The sequence below is a fragment of the Scleropages formosus genome, chromosome 1 (genome assembly GCF_900964775.1).
Source record: "Scleropages formosus chromosome 1, fSclFor1.1, whole genome shotgun sequence".
NCBI lineage: Eukaryota > Metazoa > Chordata > Actinopteri > Osteoglossiformes > Osteoglossidae > Scleropages > Scleropages formosus.
In genome coordinates, this window is record NC_041806.1 from 24,653,039 (window position 1) to 24,671,265 (window position 18,227).

General features: G+C 38.5%; 2 protein-coding genes across 3 annotated transcripts; both read right to left on the reverse strand.

Annotated features, from left to right (window-relative positions):
- Positions 1 to 7,698: 7,698 nt before the first annotated feature.
- LOC108933078 (cell surface glycoprotein CD200 receptor 5-like) lies at positions 7,699 to 11,656 on the reverse strand. 2 transcript variants are annotated; one of them, XM_018749902.2, is made up of 7 exons: positions 11,568 to 11,656; positions 10,597 to 10,671; positions 9,926 to 10,222; positions 9,443 to 9,712; positions 8,997 to 9,105; positions 8,774 to 8,837; positions 7,699 to 8,228 (listed from the first exon to the last, which is right to left on the reverse strand). In XM_018749902.2, the coding sequence occupies exons 1-7, from the start codon at positions 11,635 to 11,637 to the stop codon at positions 8,142 to 8,144; spliced, it is 972 nt and encodes a 323-aa protein (XP_018605418.1). In that variant the 5' UTR covers positions 11,638 to 11,656; the 3' UTR covers positions 7,699 to 8,141. The 2 variants fall into 2 exon arrangements, with proteins under 2 accessions (XP_018605418.1, XP_018605419.1); XM_018749903.2 differs by lacking the exon at positions 11,568 to 11,656 and having other exon boundaries at positions 10,551 to 10,667.
- Positions 11,657 to 16,668: 5,012 nt separating this feature from the next.
- On the reverse strand, positions 16,669 to 17,655 carry LOC108933143 (cytotoxin 10-like). Its single transcript, XM_018749978.2, has 3 exons — positions 17,510 to 17,655; positions 17,089 to 17,199; positions 16,669 to 16,890 (listed from the first exon to the last, which is right to left on the reverse strand). Exons 1-3 carry the CDS (start codon positions 17,556 to 17,558, stop codon positions 16,787 to 16,789), a joined length of 264 nt encoding a protein of 87 aa, XP_018605494.1. The 5' UTR covers positions 17,559 to 17,655; the 3' UTR covers positions 16,669 to 16,786.
- Between the last annotated feature and the right edge of the window lie 572 nt (positions 17,656 to 18,227).

An 18,227-nucleotide genomic window follows, 5' to 3' on the forward strand; every position in this document is an offset into this window, starting at 1 on the left:
GAGATGTAAGTTCCACTGTAGCGGTGCTGGATATCCTGCACGTTTGAATTTATTTTACTATTTTATAGCCTCATAGAGATACGAAATTGTTTCATTTTTCAACGTAGTATAGCTGGAATTTGTTTTGTTCATAATGTATTTCGTCATTGCCTATTTCAATCAACACTTTCTGTAATGTTTGGTCAAAATATTCTAAGCAGACTATTAGATAGATAGATAGATAGATAGATAGATAGATAGATAGATAGATAGATAGATATACTTTATTGATCCCACAAGGGAAATTATTAAATTATTAAAAACTTAATCAACTCTGATATGTAGTAAATGCAAGCACAAGCACAGCTGGTAGCATAGTGGTTTGAGCTACTTCCTTCTGCCCTGAAGTTTGCATGTTTAATTCTCATCTTCGCCTGTAATACCCTTGAACAAGGTACTTACCCTGAAATTTCTCCAGTAAAATTATCCAACTCTAACAATTACAAATACCATAACACTGTAAGTTGCTTTAGAGAAAAGTGTCAGCTTAATGAGTAAATGTAATTTTCAGCTTTCAACAGAAATAGTGATAAGAGTTAGTTTAGTGACCATTGACTTATAGCTGAATAAATAAATAGATTTGCTTTGGCAGATTTAAGGAAAGTGGCTCTTATTGTATCCCTTATCTCATATGGAGATTTAAAGGCAGTTAAATTTTTCCCGTTATAGCAAATCAAATATCATTATGAATATTCTGACTCGAATGAAACAGCATGGGGGGTCAAAATAAATTTTTTATATGAAAAACAACTGGAAGGGATCAAACTTTTCTTATATTATGAGTTTAGATATTTACAGAGAGACTAAAGATAATATTCAAAAAGAATGTAAAGTAATATCAGTAGTCCAACAACATCCATGATTAATAATATTATAGGACTAAAATATAATCAGTGCAGAGAATATAGAGATATATATAGAATAAAGTGAAATGCCTCCCAGATGATGAAATTTTTTGTGGGGCATTGCCAGTCGGAGATATGGTCCACTGTTCTGAAAAAGGATAACCTCCTTTTAGTTGCGGTTGCCTCATAAATGTGAAGCTTCCTGAAGCCTGCACTGCTCTACTTCTCTTCAAAACATGAGACCACAGGCTCTACAACAGGCCATGTGTGTACTGTGTACCTGCACTGCATCTCAGCTCTTTATTAAAATTACGCCACGTAGTAGAGCATCTGGTAAGGCTATGGGTAGAAAGCAGCTAAAAATAGGCAAGACCGAGACATCATGCATAATCTGAAGGGCTATTTCCAGAAACAGCCTCATATTCAAATGCAAAGCCGTGTAGCCAGTACACATTCAAATGATGTTTTTTAACAATCAGATATGATGGTCAACGCAAGAAAACCCTGGAGTGAGACAGCAGTTAGACTCAGGTTTACAAGGCAGTTTAATGTATCATTTGACATTTTGTGCAACCATGAGCTCAGAAAAGCATATTTTTCTGTCAGGGTGAAAAACCACCTGCAGAAGATGTGCTGTATGCAACCATTGACCACACAAATGATAACCCTGTGGGGAACCATGTGGAAATGCAAGACAACTGTGACTATGCCATGGTTAACATACCCTGTAAGACCACCTGCAAGGCCCCTATCATGCAGGATTCGGCAGACGACTACGTTCTCATGAGCTGATACATCACAATATGCAGAGGTTGAAGACAGCGACAGTGGATTTCATTTATCAACAGATAAAAACCTGCCTTTTTCTTCATCTCTTTCTGTCCATTTTCAAATATCTGACAATTAAGTATCATGGTTTTTATCAATATTCTAACATTTTTTAAATGTTTGTAGGGTTGCAAATGCGCGCATGTCTAAAATTATTGACCGTGTATATGTTCATATTCAGATGATTTCTTAACAACTTAACTGAACTTAATTTGCTATGTTCTTTGTTAAACTGATGAATGAACCTGGTATGTGCATATATACACGTATGTTTTTAATGTACTCATACAGTTTTTAGTTTTAATAAACAGTATTGTATATATAGTATACATTTAAAGAAGACTGCAACATTTTGAAGTCATGTTTTGTTGCAAAGTACAAACAGACCACTGACTTTTCTGATGACAGGTGTGTGAATGCTCATTTTTGTGGACAAACCTCAATTTCTCATTGCCATATGCAAAAGTTTAGCCACCCCTGGTCAAATTGCACGCTTGTCTGAATCCCCAAAATGAAAATGTTAACACAACCTCTGCCAGGGTGCAGACTTAAACATAACCTATTTCCGTGTATGTAACTGCATTATTACTATTATTTTGGTGAATTTAAGAGAAAAGAAGAATAAACAGTGAAAGCGGTTTGTTCAGAAGTATGAATACATTTTTACAGTTGTTCCACTAACACTTCTGTTTAGGCCTCAAATGTTCACTAACTCATTAGGTCTTAACGCAAGTGAAAACAACCTCAGACTTGAATAAATAATATTTCTAAGATTAGTGAACTGTTCTTAAACTCGTCACTGGTGTGAAGCAGAAGCCACACATTGTTGCAGGAATCCTTCAGAAATCTTAGCAGATGTTGGAGTAGTGGCCCTCAGTTCCGTGTACTAGGTTGATTATGCAAAAATAATCTTGAAGGTTTGTCCAAAGGAACGCTTTTGTGTCCCGGTGTCAGTGAAGAAACTGACTCTGAAAATAATTTAGAGATAGCATGACAACGACCCAAAACGTTTTCCAAATAAACCTTCAAGTACTGACAAAAACAAAATAATTAGGGATTTCGGATGGCTTGGAAAGGCCCCGGACATAAATATTCACTCAAAAGCTGTAGCAGGATTAGAAACATTCAGTGGATGCAAGAAAACATCTTTTTTTTCTTTTTTTTTTTTGTACTAGAACGATTCTGTTAAGAGTTATACAGACAAAAGCCTTCCTAAAACAAGAACAGAAAAACTTTTAGGTACGTACAAGAAATGTTTACAGCCGGGATTTGTGTGAACGGGTCTTATTAAATACTGACTGACAAGGGGCCAACACTTTTGCACATGTCACAAAAACTGTTATTTTTATTCTGTTAAATTCACCAACTTAATGCTCTGTTTACGCCCCTACTCTTTAAATGCTGTTTCAGCTTCTTTTTATGAGAGATTCAGTAAAACGTACAATTTGAGCAGGGCTGCCCATATCTTTCACTGTAGCTCTATGTGCTGTATATACACAGATGGGAATTTAATGCCAATGTATAATATGTATCACCATATTTGCATTATTAAAATGTTTCCTCTGCTACTTTGCATACTTTGTGTGGCCCTCTGGAAGGTAGTAAAATATCTGAAATACATTTGAAAGGGGAAGTGAAATTTATGAATGCTTACAAAAAGTTCAGTGGAAAGAAAGATAGAAATCGAAGAAAAGACAGTTATAGCCTCTTGTGATGCTACTCTAGGTGCAACAGAAATTTTTCCGTTTAGCTTACTTTGAATGTTAAATTATCAATCTTAAAAATTCGGTCAAGAGTTGTATATGCCATATATGAAATGTAATGTAATGTAATGTTTTTTTAGATTCATTCCACAGAAAAACAACCCCATGCAGTTATGGCAGTAATGCAACCCCACACTGCTTGTGTGTTGGCGATTGCATTACTGCCACAGAAATTCCAAGAATAACTAAATGGATGCGATGAAATGTTTCTTCTCTGTCAAAAAACATATGGTTTTGATGATAAAAATATAACCATTTCAAGAGCCATTAATCAATATCTAATACTTGTCATGGGGGTGTGCAGTGGCATAGCGGATTTGACCGGGTCTTGCTCTCTAGGGGGTTTGGGGTTCGAGTCCCCCTTGGGGTGCCCTATGATGGACTGGCATCCCATCCTAGTTGTGTGTCCTCCCCTGAGCCTTGTGCCCTGTGTTGCCAGGTTAGGCTCTGGTTTGCTGCAGCCCTGCTTAGGATGAGCAGTTTCAGACAGCGTGTGTAGTACTTGTCATGAAGCTATGTAACAATTTTAGTTGTTTTATTTTGAATAGCAGCTCCAAAAATGTATCCAGAATACATTACTGAATACTGAATATTGATCTATTGGCATTAAACAAGAAAGAGATAATGCCTCTGTCCTTACATTTTGAATCTTCTTATCTTAGTATTACATGAAGTGGAACAGTAAAGGAAAAACCTGCTCCCAGTTAAAGATCTTTACACAAAACAAAGGGGTTCTATTATCATATTTCAATAGCTGGAATGTGCTCATGAAGATGTGATCAGCTTTCTGATTTTAATACAACTTTGTTTAATAGGACCAAACAATGACACAGAGATGTGTGTGTTTTTTTGTCGCTGATACAGACAGTGTGTGCCTTGTGGTGCAGAGAGGAAGATCAACATATCGCAGAGCAAAGGGAATTTCCTGAGCTGTGTAGAGGCTTTCTAGACACACGGTTTACTTGTGTACCGGCTGACACAATAACGTACTGTACCGAGAAGACCCCTTTGAAACTCTGAACGATCTCTCCGAGTTGATGGAAGGTGACATATGTCTGTGTACTGACTGTTTCTGTGACTTCTGGTGTTCACACTGAGGGTTCTGTGTCTTCCGTTTTCTCTTTTTTCTAGATGCACAGTGGAGGAGGAAGTTTCCTTATAGCTCGTATACAGTCTTTTCACATTTTTCATGCTACATAGTATCGCATGCAAATGTTGCAATGCATAAAAAGATGCAATGTATTATTTTTGACCAATTTAACAAACATATAATGGTTATATAAATTCTCTAAGACAATGAAGAACAACAGCAAAGTAGAAGACATGCCAATGTTTATTTCTTAATATCTTTTTTTTTTTTTTACTTTTAACAAGACCAAACAAATACAAGAACTATGTATAAACTTGTCCAAAGAAATAATGTTAAGTTTTTCAAATGTAAATTTGCATTTTTCATGACAATTCTAATGAATTCAGGAATATTTCAACACCCTTCTGGAAATTATTAGAAAGTGCTGCATGATCACACCCTTGCTCTATATAGATTTACATATTTGCAGTTTCAGGGGGTGCGGTGGCGCAGTGGGTTGGTCCTGGTCCTGCTCTCTGGTGGGTCTGGGGTTCGAGTCCCGCTTGGGGTGCCTTGCGACGGACTGGCGTCCCGTCCTGGGTGCGTCCCCTTCGCCCTGTGTTGCCGGGAAGGCTCCAGTTCCCCGCGACCCCGTGTGTGTGTATTTGCAGTTTCTCGGTTTACTGTCTATCTGTACACTTTTTTTTAGCCCTGTGGTGTTGCGACAAATTTATCCGAGGCAGCAGCAGTTCTACTCTTTCACTTCAGAACCAGTAAGTTGAACAAAGATATTGTAACGACCCGCGTTACTGTTTTAGGAGGGAAACCCATCTAATGTAAATAGTTGCATTATGGGGAATAATGTTAAACGTGAGGGTGCAACCACTGGGGGCACTTCTCGGGGAAATGATGGGGTGACCGTGTTTCTGAGTGTGGAGGAGAACCTGGGGGCCCTACAGAGACTGGGCTGGGTGGAGGACCTGGAGAAAAGGGGGTCCTTGGACTGAGAGCATTATTTCCCTGGTGCTGGTGTTTAAATAAATTGTTTCTAATGAACGCTGTCTCTGTGTCCTTCTTTGCCCCATCCAAACCCAGGGTGCTGTGTGCCACAGTATTCTTGCTTATAACCAACACAAAGCCTTGTCTCCCATAACGCACATTATGCTCTGCTGTGCACCACTGTCATGCATGATGAGTATCTAAAGAAAACAAGGATGATGTAAAACTGCCTAAATTTCCACAGAATTGCCTAAAAAGTGCCTTCATGCTTTCTGTTGTGGAACACTGCTTGCAGCCTTTCAGTTCAGTTCAGATAAATTCAGTGAAATTAAATTCATTCATTAACTTTATTCTCAAGGCACAACAATAAAGGCAATAAACACACATATGAGTAATGGAAATAAACTTACAATGAATGCTCAGTGAGACAATTTATAGGACTAAGAACTTATACTGTAAATCCATCCATCCAGTTTCAAGAAGTGCTTATCCTGAGCAGGGTCATAGTGAACCTATCCTGGAAGCACTGGGCACAAGGCCTGGGGGTATACCCTAGATGGAACGCTAGTCCCTTGCAGGATAGCCGCACATACTTTGGGCAATTTAATGTCATCAGTCCACCTGAACTAGATGTCTTGGGAGAAAACTCACACAAACATGGGGAGAACTGCATCACTGTGCCACCTACAGCTTATAAATGTAAATGCAAAATAAAAGATTTGGAACTTAACATAGCCTTAGTATTTATTAGTATATGGTCTTGAATATAGTACTTAATAATAAAATGCTGAATTCAATGCTAACCTGGAGCTATATTGCAATCATTCTCATTCGAGGGACTTTAGTCCCTGGTACAAAAGTTTACCTTGTCCTGTTAGTCTTATGCCTTCGGCAACACAGCTGAATGGCAGCATTTGAAATGCAAAGTGCAGAGTGTGTTATCTGAACGAGGGATCCTTACTGTCTCTTCAAGGCAAAATGAAATTAAGCTGTTAAGGTGATCATCAGTTGTTTTGAACCATTTTTACTGCACTTTGAACATGGCTTTTGCTAACACTAAGTGAATCCAGTATAAAGAAGAAAAGGTTTAATAGTTGTAGTGAGGGTGTCTCTCACCCCATGTGAGTTGATTTTTCTCAATAAAGTACTGACTATCTCTGCTTTTACCCTCAAGTATGGTTTATATTGACAATTCACACTGCATACATAGTCTGAAACCATTTGTCCTGAATGAGGTTGCAGCAAACCAGAGCCTAACTCAGTGACACACGGCACAAGGCTGGAGAGGAGAGGACACACCCAGGACAGGACAGCAGTCTGTCACAAAGCACCGTAAGCAGGACTTGAACCCCAGACTCACCAGAGAGCAGGACCCAGCCAAACCTGCTGTGCCCCCACACTCGTTCTGCTCTTCATATATGTTCGCTAATCTCTAATCACACAAAATTCTGGAACAATCCACAGCCAATTTCTTGCTTTCCCTTGCTGCTATTTATTCTTGTCTATAGATACAGTATAATGAATATTAGTGTGTGTGGTTTACCAAGGGCTGTCTATGGGATTTGTCACTAAATGTTCTCAGTGCTCCTCTCACAATTTAATAGCTAATCGTGTTCATGACACTATAACATTTCCAGAAAAATTCTATGAGCTGCTGTGGAGCTTTGTTAATGAAACGCTGACTGTAAGATAAATAACAATTTTCAGATAGTTTAGGCTGTGCTGAAGAACTTGATAGTATAAGTGGTAAAGTTCTAGGAATCTTGATTTCCGTGTTATGTGAACTTCTGCTTTCCTCCGCCAGGTGTAGCACCATTCTAACAGAAGTGCTGTCCCTCTTTTGTACACTGTTCTCTTCAGTCATATTTATTGCTTCCTTTTTAGTTGTTGGAAGTTCTCAAGTTACATTGTACAGTTACATAGATTTATTGTTGGACAAGGTTTAAAATCTTGGTACAATTGAACTTGGACTGTAATCACTCGTGACAAAAAATATCATGTGTGACATGTCAAGTGAAGGTTATAATAAAAAGGGAAGTGGCCCTTTTTATTATACTGTTTTTTTAAAAATATATCGACAACCGGACAGCTTTCCTAATTAAAAAATAATGAATATTAAAGATAGGTTAATGACAAATGAAGAAATGGTGTCTTAATAAAGATGTGAAAGTCACAGTATAATTTAGGGTTTAGACTGAAGTTTAACCTCAGCTTTTTTAGCAATGAAAATGAATAGTCAAAGTGGGTCATGACAGTTTACTTGAGAAACTTGCTGTTTTTCCTCTTGACTCATCACCCATTTTGTTTTGCTCTGCAAAAGGTCCATTTCCCTTTGCCCTCTCAGACAGTGAGATCTGAGACGCTGGGGATCGCAGAGGAACGCGGCCTGAGCCCCGACAGCATGTCTTTGCCTTGAGATGGAACCCTGTGCGTCACTCTTTGTTTTCTGCACAAAACACCACAGCTACATGCTTGCAAGTCCTTCCATGAACAGCCTCAAGATATCCTACGTTGTGGCGGATTTCCTTTTCTTTCTCACGGCGGTTGAATTTCTCGGTAGTGAACCGTCGGTGCACCCTGGCTGCTTCTGAAGGCGTTTCAGTAGTTGCACAGATCGGCTGAGGACTTGTAGATGGAGTTCACACGTTGCACGTAGCTAGAACACAGTTCCATTTCTTCTCCATCCTGTGGTGTATTATATGATATATAGATATAATTATAATGTATCCCTGTATTTCTTTGTGCTTATGTTGTGTCCTGCTTAAATACATAAGAACATATTGTTAAATTATGCAAAAAAAATGTATTACACTTTACATTAATTTCACATGGGGCACACAGAATGATTTTTAAAGAGGTACAACTCTCCATAAAGGAGAATTTAAGAAACTATTTAGCAATATTTAATTTATTACTATGACAATGTAACTGTTTTGAAATGACAGTTACACCATCTATCCCTTTGGTCAAAGTGTACAAGGTGCCAATTGTATATTTATTAATTTAGCTGATGCTTTTCTACAAAGCAACTTACAACCATACAGCTGGGTAATTTTACTGGAGCAATTCAGGGTAAGTATTTTGCTGGTGCTACAGCTGGAGGTGAGAGTTGAACATGCGACCTTTGCTTCCAAAGACAGTTCCTACCATTATGCCATCAGCTGTCCGAAAACATTAGACTGCACGTAGAACCCATATTATGAGTAGCATACACCATATGTATATTGTACCTGTTTCTTCTGTGACTCTGCCGGCAGTTGATTATGGAACTTGCAGCAGCGCTGGAGTAAAGTACTGGACAAGATAGTGACAGATAACATTAAATGACAGTCGTTCATCTTTTCTCTGCCTTCTTTTTCTTGGAAAAGTTTTTTTTTTGATGCCTCTGTACAATATGACTTTTGAAGTATACAATAAATTTGAAAGCCTAGATATAACAATATAATCTCCTACCTAAAATTGCTGAAGTGTTTCCGTGCCAGAAAAAATCCAGTAAGCATAAAAGCTATAAGGCCCGTGGAAGCCAGGGAGACTCCAATCCATTTCCATGGAACTGCATCTTCTGGAAGAATATGTATACCTTTTCATACACTTATTCATACATATATCTTTCGATTTTAAAGTTAACTTTGTAGTTTGCCATTCTCCTCTTATGTTCAACTATGTATTCCATTGAAACTTTTGATGTTAAACACCCTTCTCAAAGACACAACACTAAGCTCCTTACTGGGACTTGTGACCTTTGTCCACATGTCTTGTTTCACAACCATTACTCTAGTCTTGGTAGTTATTCAATAATTTCAATGCCTTCTAACTTCAGCAATCAAATTAACAATGCAGTCACATCATGGGCACAAAAAATGTTAATACACTACAATAACAAGGTCCTTCATTCCAACCTGAAGGTAGGATCTTCTCCATGTGTGCCTCTCCCAAGCTAGGGTGAGTGACGATGCATGTCAAGTTGCTGTGGGAAACGTTGTTGGATAGGACCAAGCGTCTCTCTACAGTAAAGGTGCCATCGAGGTTTGGTGTGGCGGTGTGGTGGTCGCTCACATTTTCTATGGTGCTCCAGGAGATAGTGGCTGCAGGTTTACCTCCAGCAGCCGAGCACACAGCCACTTTCCTGTCATGATGTAGCACCAACTTCCCAGAGATCTCTGGACGGACTGATACCAAACCAGAAACACAGATTCCAATCTATTAAAATCCTTCATTAACTGTCTTAGTCATTTTTACCGCTGTGTAAAAGTGAACACATGGGTTTCATATGGTTTGAATTCTCTGATACTCATAACTTTGTTATAAATGAAAATAACATGTAAGTTTTGCAATTTAAAGTGTAAATAGATGCTTTCAAAGCATAATTTTTTTTGCCTTACTCTTTGCAGATACTTGGATTTTAGCTGTGTGACACCCTCCCAAGTATGCAGTCTCACAAAAATAGATTCCCTCATCTTCACGTGTAAAGCGAGGAATGTACAAAAAGGGTTGTCCACTTGTTCCATTTCTCAACACTTTTCCATCTTTGCAGGTGTCAATCTGACTTTCATTGAAATGCCAAGCAATGCAGCAGTTATTTGCTTTCATTTTCAGATTCCAGATGTTGTAAATAATCTGTTTCCTTGGTTCGTTGTAACATGGTATGTTGACTGTACTGTCCAGGGCAAAAAACTGTTCTGCAGGACAAAACAAATTAAGGCAATTGTTTAACAGAATAGACCGTACAAGGAAAGATTTTAATAAAGTTTCCGCAGTCTGTGTAGTCTATTTGACAACAGTAGCGTACTGTTACTGGGGCTGGAGCCCAATGTGAGCTGTGTATCCACATTTATGGCATGTGTTCCTTTATCACTCGTGTACAGGAACACACTGTAGTGTAGTAGACTGTAGAGTGTGTCTGTACTGTTATGGGGAGATGACTGTGCTTCTGTAGTAACATTACACAGCATGTCTGTTTTTAATAGGAAGATGGATGCGTTAGTGTAATAACACTACATAGCGTGCCTGGACTCCAGTGTCTCACAGAAGGAGGATCAGGTTGGATGAGTACCATTCCATGGCTTGGAAGACATACAGACTGGCTGGAAAGAGAAGTTTGCTCCCTGGGGTCTGTGCAGGCAGTTTGCTGTGGGGGAGAGTATGAGGGAGCGGGGGCTGAGGTTACATAGAGGGAAAGCACCAACCACAATACAAGTACTGCCTTCTATTTCTAATTACAGCACCGCGTTGCAAGGAATGCTACATCACACAACATAAACACAATGAGAGGAAAACTACCCACTTTGTTCCTACACTTTTGCATGTTAAGTGTTGGTAGAACATGCAGAGTATGTTTGGTGGATTGCATAGAATACTGATATTAATGATTTTGGGAAGAGTGAATATTTTTATTTATGGTACTTGATAGGCTAGATAACATGAAGAAAAAAACAATGGATTGAAGGTTTGGTACATTTTCAATATTGCATATGTATTTTTTACGATGTAAATATAGACTTTGAAAAGCAGAAACATTAAAAAAGTTTGATTTAAACTATGTAATAAGGGGAAAATAAAAGCTTCAAAGAAATGTTATGTGCTAGTTTTGCTCATTTGTGATATTTTCAAGTCGCTGTAAGAGAAAGGGGTTGTACGTAGGTGTAGCACCACACGAATCTGTATGTTCCATGATGGTGCCACCCCCATGAACTTATTCTCCTTTTTCGAAACACTTTTTCTCACCTTCTTTATGTGTATTTGTCTATATATAGAGAGATATACATATAACAGAATATGTAAATTTGTCTTTCATGTTGGCCATATATGACATTTTTTCTTGATTAACCAGTTAAAGTCAATTACTAAACAATCACAGCGTTTTAGCAATATTATTATACCACATTTACTTGTTGAATAAAATATTTCAATAATAACATATACTAAAAAACATCTCTCAAGAACAATTATAATTATCTTTCAAAATCTTCTTACCCACTCCTTTCATTTAAAAAAAAAATTGAAATGAAAAAGCAGCATACGCACCATTGACAGATTTCCATATAAAAGCAACAGTGAGGAGATAAATTGTCTTGAAATTCCAGACGGTAACCATTATTCCTACACTGGCAGAGTGGAGATCCACAGAGATGTGACCCTTGCTCTCTGTGATCCTCTTCCAAAGGCACCTCTTTCTTCACTACCTGCTCCAGAGGGCAAACCAGACATTTTCACTCTTTTTGTGTGGGGTTTACTGAGGGCTGGTCCCGTTCCGTTCCTGTCACTCACATGACACTTTCATTTCTACAAGGACAGGGGTGCAAAATGTTAGAGCAAGGTGCACTTCAGTGCTGTTGACCGGAAGGCTTAGATTTCAGTTGTCTAAAATATATTTTGACAGTTGAAATACTAGGTGAGGTAAAGTATCAGAAAATCAGATGGAACAGGTGGCAGTTACTGCAGGTAGATACTTTTGTATTTTTTATACATGTGTATCTGTGACTCTGTTACTAAATAATAATTTTAAAACCTTTTAGGTAAGACATTAAGTGGGTGTGTTTTTTAAACCGATCAGCTTAGTAGCAATCAATAATGTTGATTTCATTTTGTGTGTAAAACGTCATCATTATTTTTTTTTTTTAAATTTTAGAGTAGTTGAGAAATATTAAGCCCTATATGCTACAATATGAGCAAAACAAAGCATTTATTGTTGCCTATAAATCCAGATCGGTCTTTATGCTGGTTATTCTTTTAGATAATCAAAAATAATAGTTGAAGAGGTATGAAAAGGAAAACTGTAAAGCCTAAGTTTGACATCTATGCTAGTAGTTTAAAAGCCTTCTTCCTGTGTTTTTGTCACAGAACTGTGATAGATAACATCTCAAGTGGATGCGTAGAGAAATAACTTTGTTTCTCAAAGTTAAATAGCTGTGAAACTCAATTCTAAATGTGAACCATCCAATAGTATGTTGTTCAATGTCTTTATTAATTTAAAACAGTTCAAAAAGAATCAAATAATGTTTCACCAGCAGTATTGCCCTTTGATTTTCTGTTTTTGAAGTCATCTAGCCTTGTTTCCTTGCTTCTAAAATATCAACTGACACATCAACCAATTTGGGGGTCCTCTACTGTCACAACCTATATCAGCCCTGGATTGATACAATACAAAACATGAAGTGATTAATATACATTTTAATGCAGTTAAATTTTGGTGAATTCATACCCTAAATGTTTGAAAATGGACACCATTGTTACATAACATTTGCTTTGTAGCATCTTCCTATGCTGAATGTAAAGGTGGAATACGTTATGCAGAACCAAGCACGTGGGGATGGCTGGACCCATGTGCAGGATCGTTCGTCAGGTGAGTTCTTGTTGTTGGGGACGGGTGAAGAGTCGGTCGATCGGTGGTCAAAGTAAGAGCGAGGATCCATGGACGTAGTCAGAGGATGAGGCAAATGGTCAAAAGCTGGGGAACGGAGACAGGAAGCTAGGGATGAGGAAGAACAGGATATAGGCGCAGACGGGATGGTTGTCTCAGTGAGATTCCGCAAGTGTAAGGGAGCTGAGGAGAGTCTTTTAAAGGCGAGCGCTTGGATTGGTGTCAGGTGTTGTCGATGGACATGACAAAGTAGCAATAGAAAAATCACACACGTCGCAAGTGCGACCACAGCAAGGCACAGCCTAAAAAGGCAATGCAGGGTGCAAGACTGAAAGAGGAGGGGATACCCCGAGGGAGGACACCAGTCCACCCCAAGCAGGTTTTGAACCCCCGACCCACCACAAACTATGCCCCAGTCAAACCCACTGCACCATCACACCTCCTGGTAAAGGACAGTAAGAATGATAATAATGAATTAAACCAGAAAAATCTGAATTTTTCTGAACACTGAGACACACACACACTTTCTGAACCGCTTGTCCCATACGGGGTCACAGGGAACCGGAGCCTACCCAGCAACACAGGGCGTAAGGCCGGAGGGGGAGGGGACACACCCAGGATGGGACGCCAGTCCGTCGCAAGGCACCCCAAAGCGGGACTCGAACCCTAGACCCACCGGAGAGCAGGACCTGGTCCAACCCACTGCGCCACCACGCCCCCCACTGAGACACATTATTGTTATTAAACATGTACTTATCTAAAACACTTTCAAAGAGTACTGATAGTACTGTTACAGTAAAAGTAAGAGTACTGTTTTACCATACAAAAACGACCCGTTAAAAGAAGGAAAGTGAACATTTATAAATGGACTGTGAGACTGTGTAGGGTTTTTCAATATGTTGTCTGTCAGTTGCAGAGGTCAGTGCTACAGCAGATGGCATTGACATTGGAGAACTTCTGGTACTTCTGACAAATGGACATCATCATGCACTGCCAGAAAAATGCATATGTTGCTGTAAAAACACAAGACAGAGAAAAGATAAGTCAATACCTCAGTTAAAAGCTGGAATTCCTGTTAGTAATGGTATCGTTAATACACCAGGAAGTATGGAACAAAAGATGGGAAGATTTTGAATGAAATGGTGTGCAAGGGAGGTGTACGAGATACAACAGAAACGTGAGAAACCTACATGAAACTCTTGGTCTACAGTGGAACAGAAGCAACATTGCAAGGGTTTGCAGGTAAAGGGCCTCTAAATTACCCCCCAAAAGTCACTTTCTGTTGTACCCTTGAGCATGATATCTTACTATATAACTGAACTAATTGATGAATTCACAGGTATTAGACACATTCAAGAAAGGAGCTAAACAACTATAACAATTACCATGAATTCTGGGAGATGCACAGCAAATCAACTCATCAAGAGAAAAAGCCAGCAAGAAGACAAAACTGTAGAGAAGAGCTTTCATAATTCTGGACAACAGGATGTTCCAATTCAATCAATAAAGATCAATAAAACAATAAAACAATAAAACAACAAAAGAGAATAAAAGGCAGAAATTTGTCTTCTTTTACAAAAAATAACACATTTCAGAGACATTAATAAAATCAGACAAGATGCAGCAGTGTTGGGGTACCTTCGATCAGACCACAGATCGTTTTATTACTGGTCTTTACAATTACTTTATCACTGATCTTTATGAGACAGTTACAGTGATGTTGGGTAGCATAGTGTGTAGAGTTACTGCCTTTAGTTGCAGAAATCACAGGTTCAGATCCCTTCTCTCTAGCTGTATTTCCTGTGAATAAGGTACTTAGCCTGACTTGATCTGGTCAATTTACCCAGCTCTAGAAATGGGTAAATAATTGCGGCCCTGTTAACATAGGAAGGTCTTTTGGAGAGAAGCGTGAAAGAGTGCAGACGTTTGGCCAACTTAGTTTTGTTTAGAAAGTGTACTTGTCTCCACTAAAGGAACACTTTCAAATTTGCATTTAAAAATCCTGTCACTTTAACAAATAACTTTTTAAAACAAACGTGCCCATTACTTCATATTTTTTCCACTCAACCAATTTCGAAAGTAACACATAGTGAAGCTTGGCTTAAGATGTACGTTTTGAACGTTCTGTGCTGGTTGTTTTTGTACTGACAGAGTTACTATATTTATGGGTAGATAAGTGCTCTGCTTTTGGCCAGAGAGATATTTGAAACAGTATCATGCCGTGTGCAAGATATTGCATCACATAAAACATAAGCACCAAGATATTTGATTTATGTTCAATATAAAAAATTATCAGATTAACAAAATCAATTAAATTATATCTGCTGCACAGGAAATAAAACATAAATTAAAAATACTCAGCAGTTTCCCTTCCATGTCTCCAAACAAATGTAGTTTTCTGACTGCATCAGAGTCGTGAGGAATTGAGTTTACCAAACAACTAAAACATGCTTCTTTCCTGTAAAAGAGCCTTAAATCTTTTGTTTGTGCTTGGATCCTGTCAGTGCCCCAAAGTATATGACACCACTTCCAAAATAAGTCTATTACCTACCAACTGGTCCTCAACTTTGGCAATTAAATATTTTCTTTAGATGTCTTCTTCCTTGTGAAGGAATCAGCTCAGATGAACTTGAAAACAGACTGGGTGCAAATTACATAAACTTATCCAATTTTCTGATTGGTTGCATCTTTACAGTAAGACATAGACGTGGTTTAACCTGTTCCTGTTTTAAAGCGACTCAGTGTCTCCATTGTGTCCCTCTAGGCAGCATATTCTAGTACTTCTAGACTTTCCTTGGATAGGTAATCAGGAACTAGAGATTTGTTTTTGAAGTAAACATCTTACCTGTAAATTCACCAAGTTATCAACAGCATAATGGTGCAGTTTGCAAAACAGATGGGTGGGTGCTACATTTTCTAGTGTCTGGTTGAGGGATTGCTCAGAGGATCTTTCTGAATTGAAACTAACTTTGAAATGAAACAGCTGCCCTTTAAAATCAACAAGCTCAATGAGGAAGTGCATTACAAAACAGAACACTAAAACCAAAAGCAGCAAAAGACCTGCATTACACCACTGGGATGGACAAGCTTTGAGTTTCTTCTTGATTTTAAGAAAAGTCAGGCAGGATGATCACAATCCCGCCATCCTGGTGCTCAAATCTGGCTGGAGAAATTATGATCTATTTCATACATAAAGAGTTTTTAGTAGCTAACCAACAGGTAGATGTCACACTGAAAACAAAAACAAACTTTTAAATTTAGTGGGCTTTTTAGCCAGTTTGCCACAAGATACCTGTTATACTTTGAAGCATTATGCAATGATGGAGTGCCAAATACTGCATCATGATTTTATCTGAAAAGACATCATTTGCATCACCACCTGTTTATAAAGGCATCTGAATCACAGCCACAGCTTCATCCAGTGGAGGAGAGCTGCTAACCCTAAACTTTCTGTGAGAACAGTGATCAGCAATAGTGTCTGGAGTGGAGGATAAAAGTCCACTGGCTCTCCAGATATAGATAATTTTCTGTACCAAAAAAATGAACTCAAGCAATTTTAGCATGTTTTATTTATGAGAAAATCAGATTTGCATAAGGGTTACAACTTTTCAAACAAACTTGCAACAGCGAGCGCATGCATGCATGAAGAGAAAACTTAAAATGAGCTGCATAAAATGATTTTAAGAATAGTAAATAATCTATACTCCAAAAACCCTGCAAAGTGCAATGAAGGTAAGAAATAAAAACAGTTTTCTTTAAATCTGAATCTGGCTGAAAGGAGAAGATTTTAAATGGATTGCGCAAATATGATTCGATACCATCTGAATGATAATTGAAACTGAATGTTGGTCAGACACTGCATAGAGCTTCTTGACAGTGGAGCTCAGTTGCAACGGTCCCGGTTGCAACAGACAGCATTAATGTTGCGCGACTGCTTCAAGAGGAGGCACTCTGTCATCCTTATGCATCTTCTGAAATAGTTAGTAGCTGTGGACAGACAGAAAGCAAACTGAAATGCATAAGACTTGCACTTAACAAAATTCTTTAATAATAGACTTAGTTATGAAAAGTGTTGGGAGTGTATTCTTTTGAAGTCCAGTGGCACATCTGAACATATTGGGCAAAGACACTTAGAAGCACAGAGGAGCTGAGGATCCATAGTAGGTCCATTCAGGCGTTACTCACGCATGGGGGGTAAGAAAATGACGCTGCAACAGGCATCCTGGTCTGAACTGCAGGTTTCCACAGTGGGTCTGCAGCCTTTTCCAATACATCTGTTACACTTCAGTGCCTCTCCTGGCAGAAGAGACACACAGTTTGATTTATTGATAATCATTCCATTGCTTTTCCATTAGTCATTCCATTCCAGGAGTCAACTAGTTAATCAGATTATTTAGGAAATATGCGTTTCAGGAATAATGTGACTATATTTAAAAAGCGCACTTATCGTCAAGCATTAATGAATACTAAACTTTTATTGCACAGTTAAATATCTTGCTCTATAAACAAATGAAAGAAACAACCCACCAACTACTTAAATAGCTTTCAATAAATCCGATGCTTAAATCAATGTAATGTGATGGAAGGAGACAGGAAGCTGACTTACCACAAGCCAAGACTAGCAGGAGGCTGACGGCAAGCATTGCGACCTTCATTCTTGGCTTCTGTATGGAGCTTTTTCTTGTGGTTTCACTACATAAGTGTAAGACAACAAAAACTTTTCCCCGTTGGACACGAAACCACTGCAAACAGATTTCAGATGCTTTATCCATGCTGTGGTTACTGTGTAAAAATTTTAAAGGTTTGACTTTTGTAAACAAATCTTTCACAAGTGACATTTGTGTAAATACCTCGGTATGCATATCTTTCCTTTAACATGTGGTTTATATGCATAATGCATATACATAGCTGTCATTGACAATGTGCTAAGTAGTGAAAGACATTTATTCATTTAGCTGACGCCTTTCTCCAAAGCTACTTATATTAATTCGCCAGTTTACACAACTGGGCAATTTTACTGGTACAAACTACCGTAAGTACCTTGTTCAAGGGTACCACGACCAGAGGCAGGATTCAGACCTGTGACTTTCAGGTCCAAAAGTACTAGTGATAATCATTTAGGTACCTGCTGTCCCCAAAACTATAGTAGATCACATAGTGTAGAACAATGTGTCTCTTACCTGTGTGTAGTTCACAATCTGTAGCTGTGGTCTCCTGGCCACTCCTTTTAAATCTATGTACAAGCAATGCTATTGGCCAGAACATGTCGGGAGAAATTGAGCAATTTAGTGTGGTGCAAGGTTACAGAGCATCCTACTTTTGTC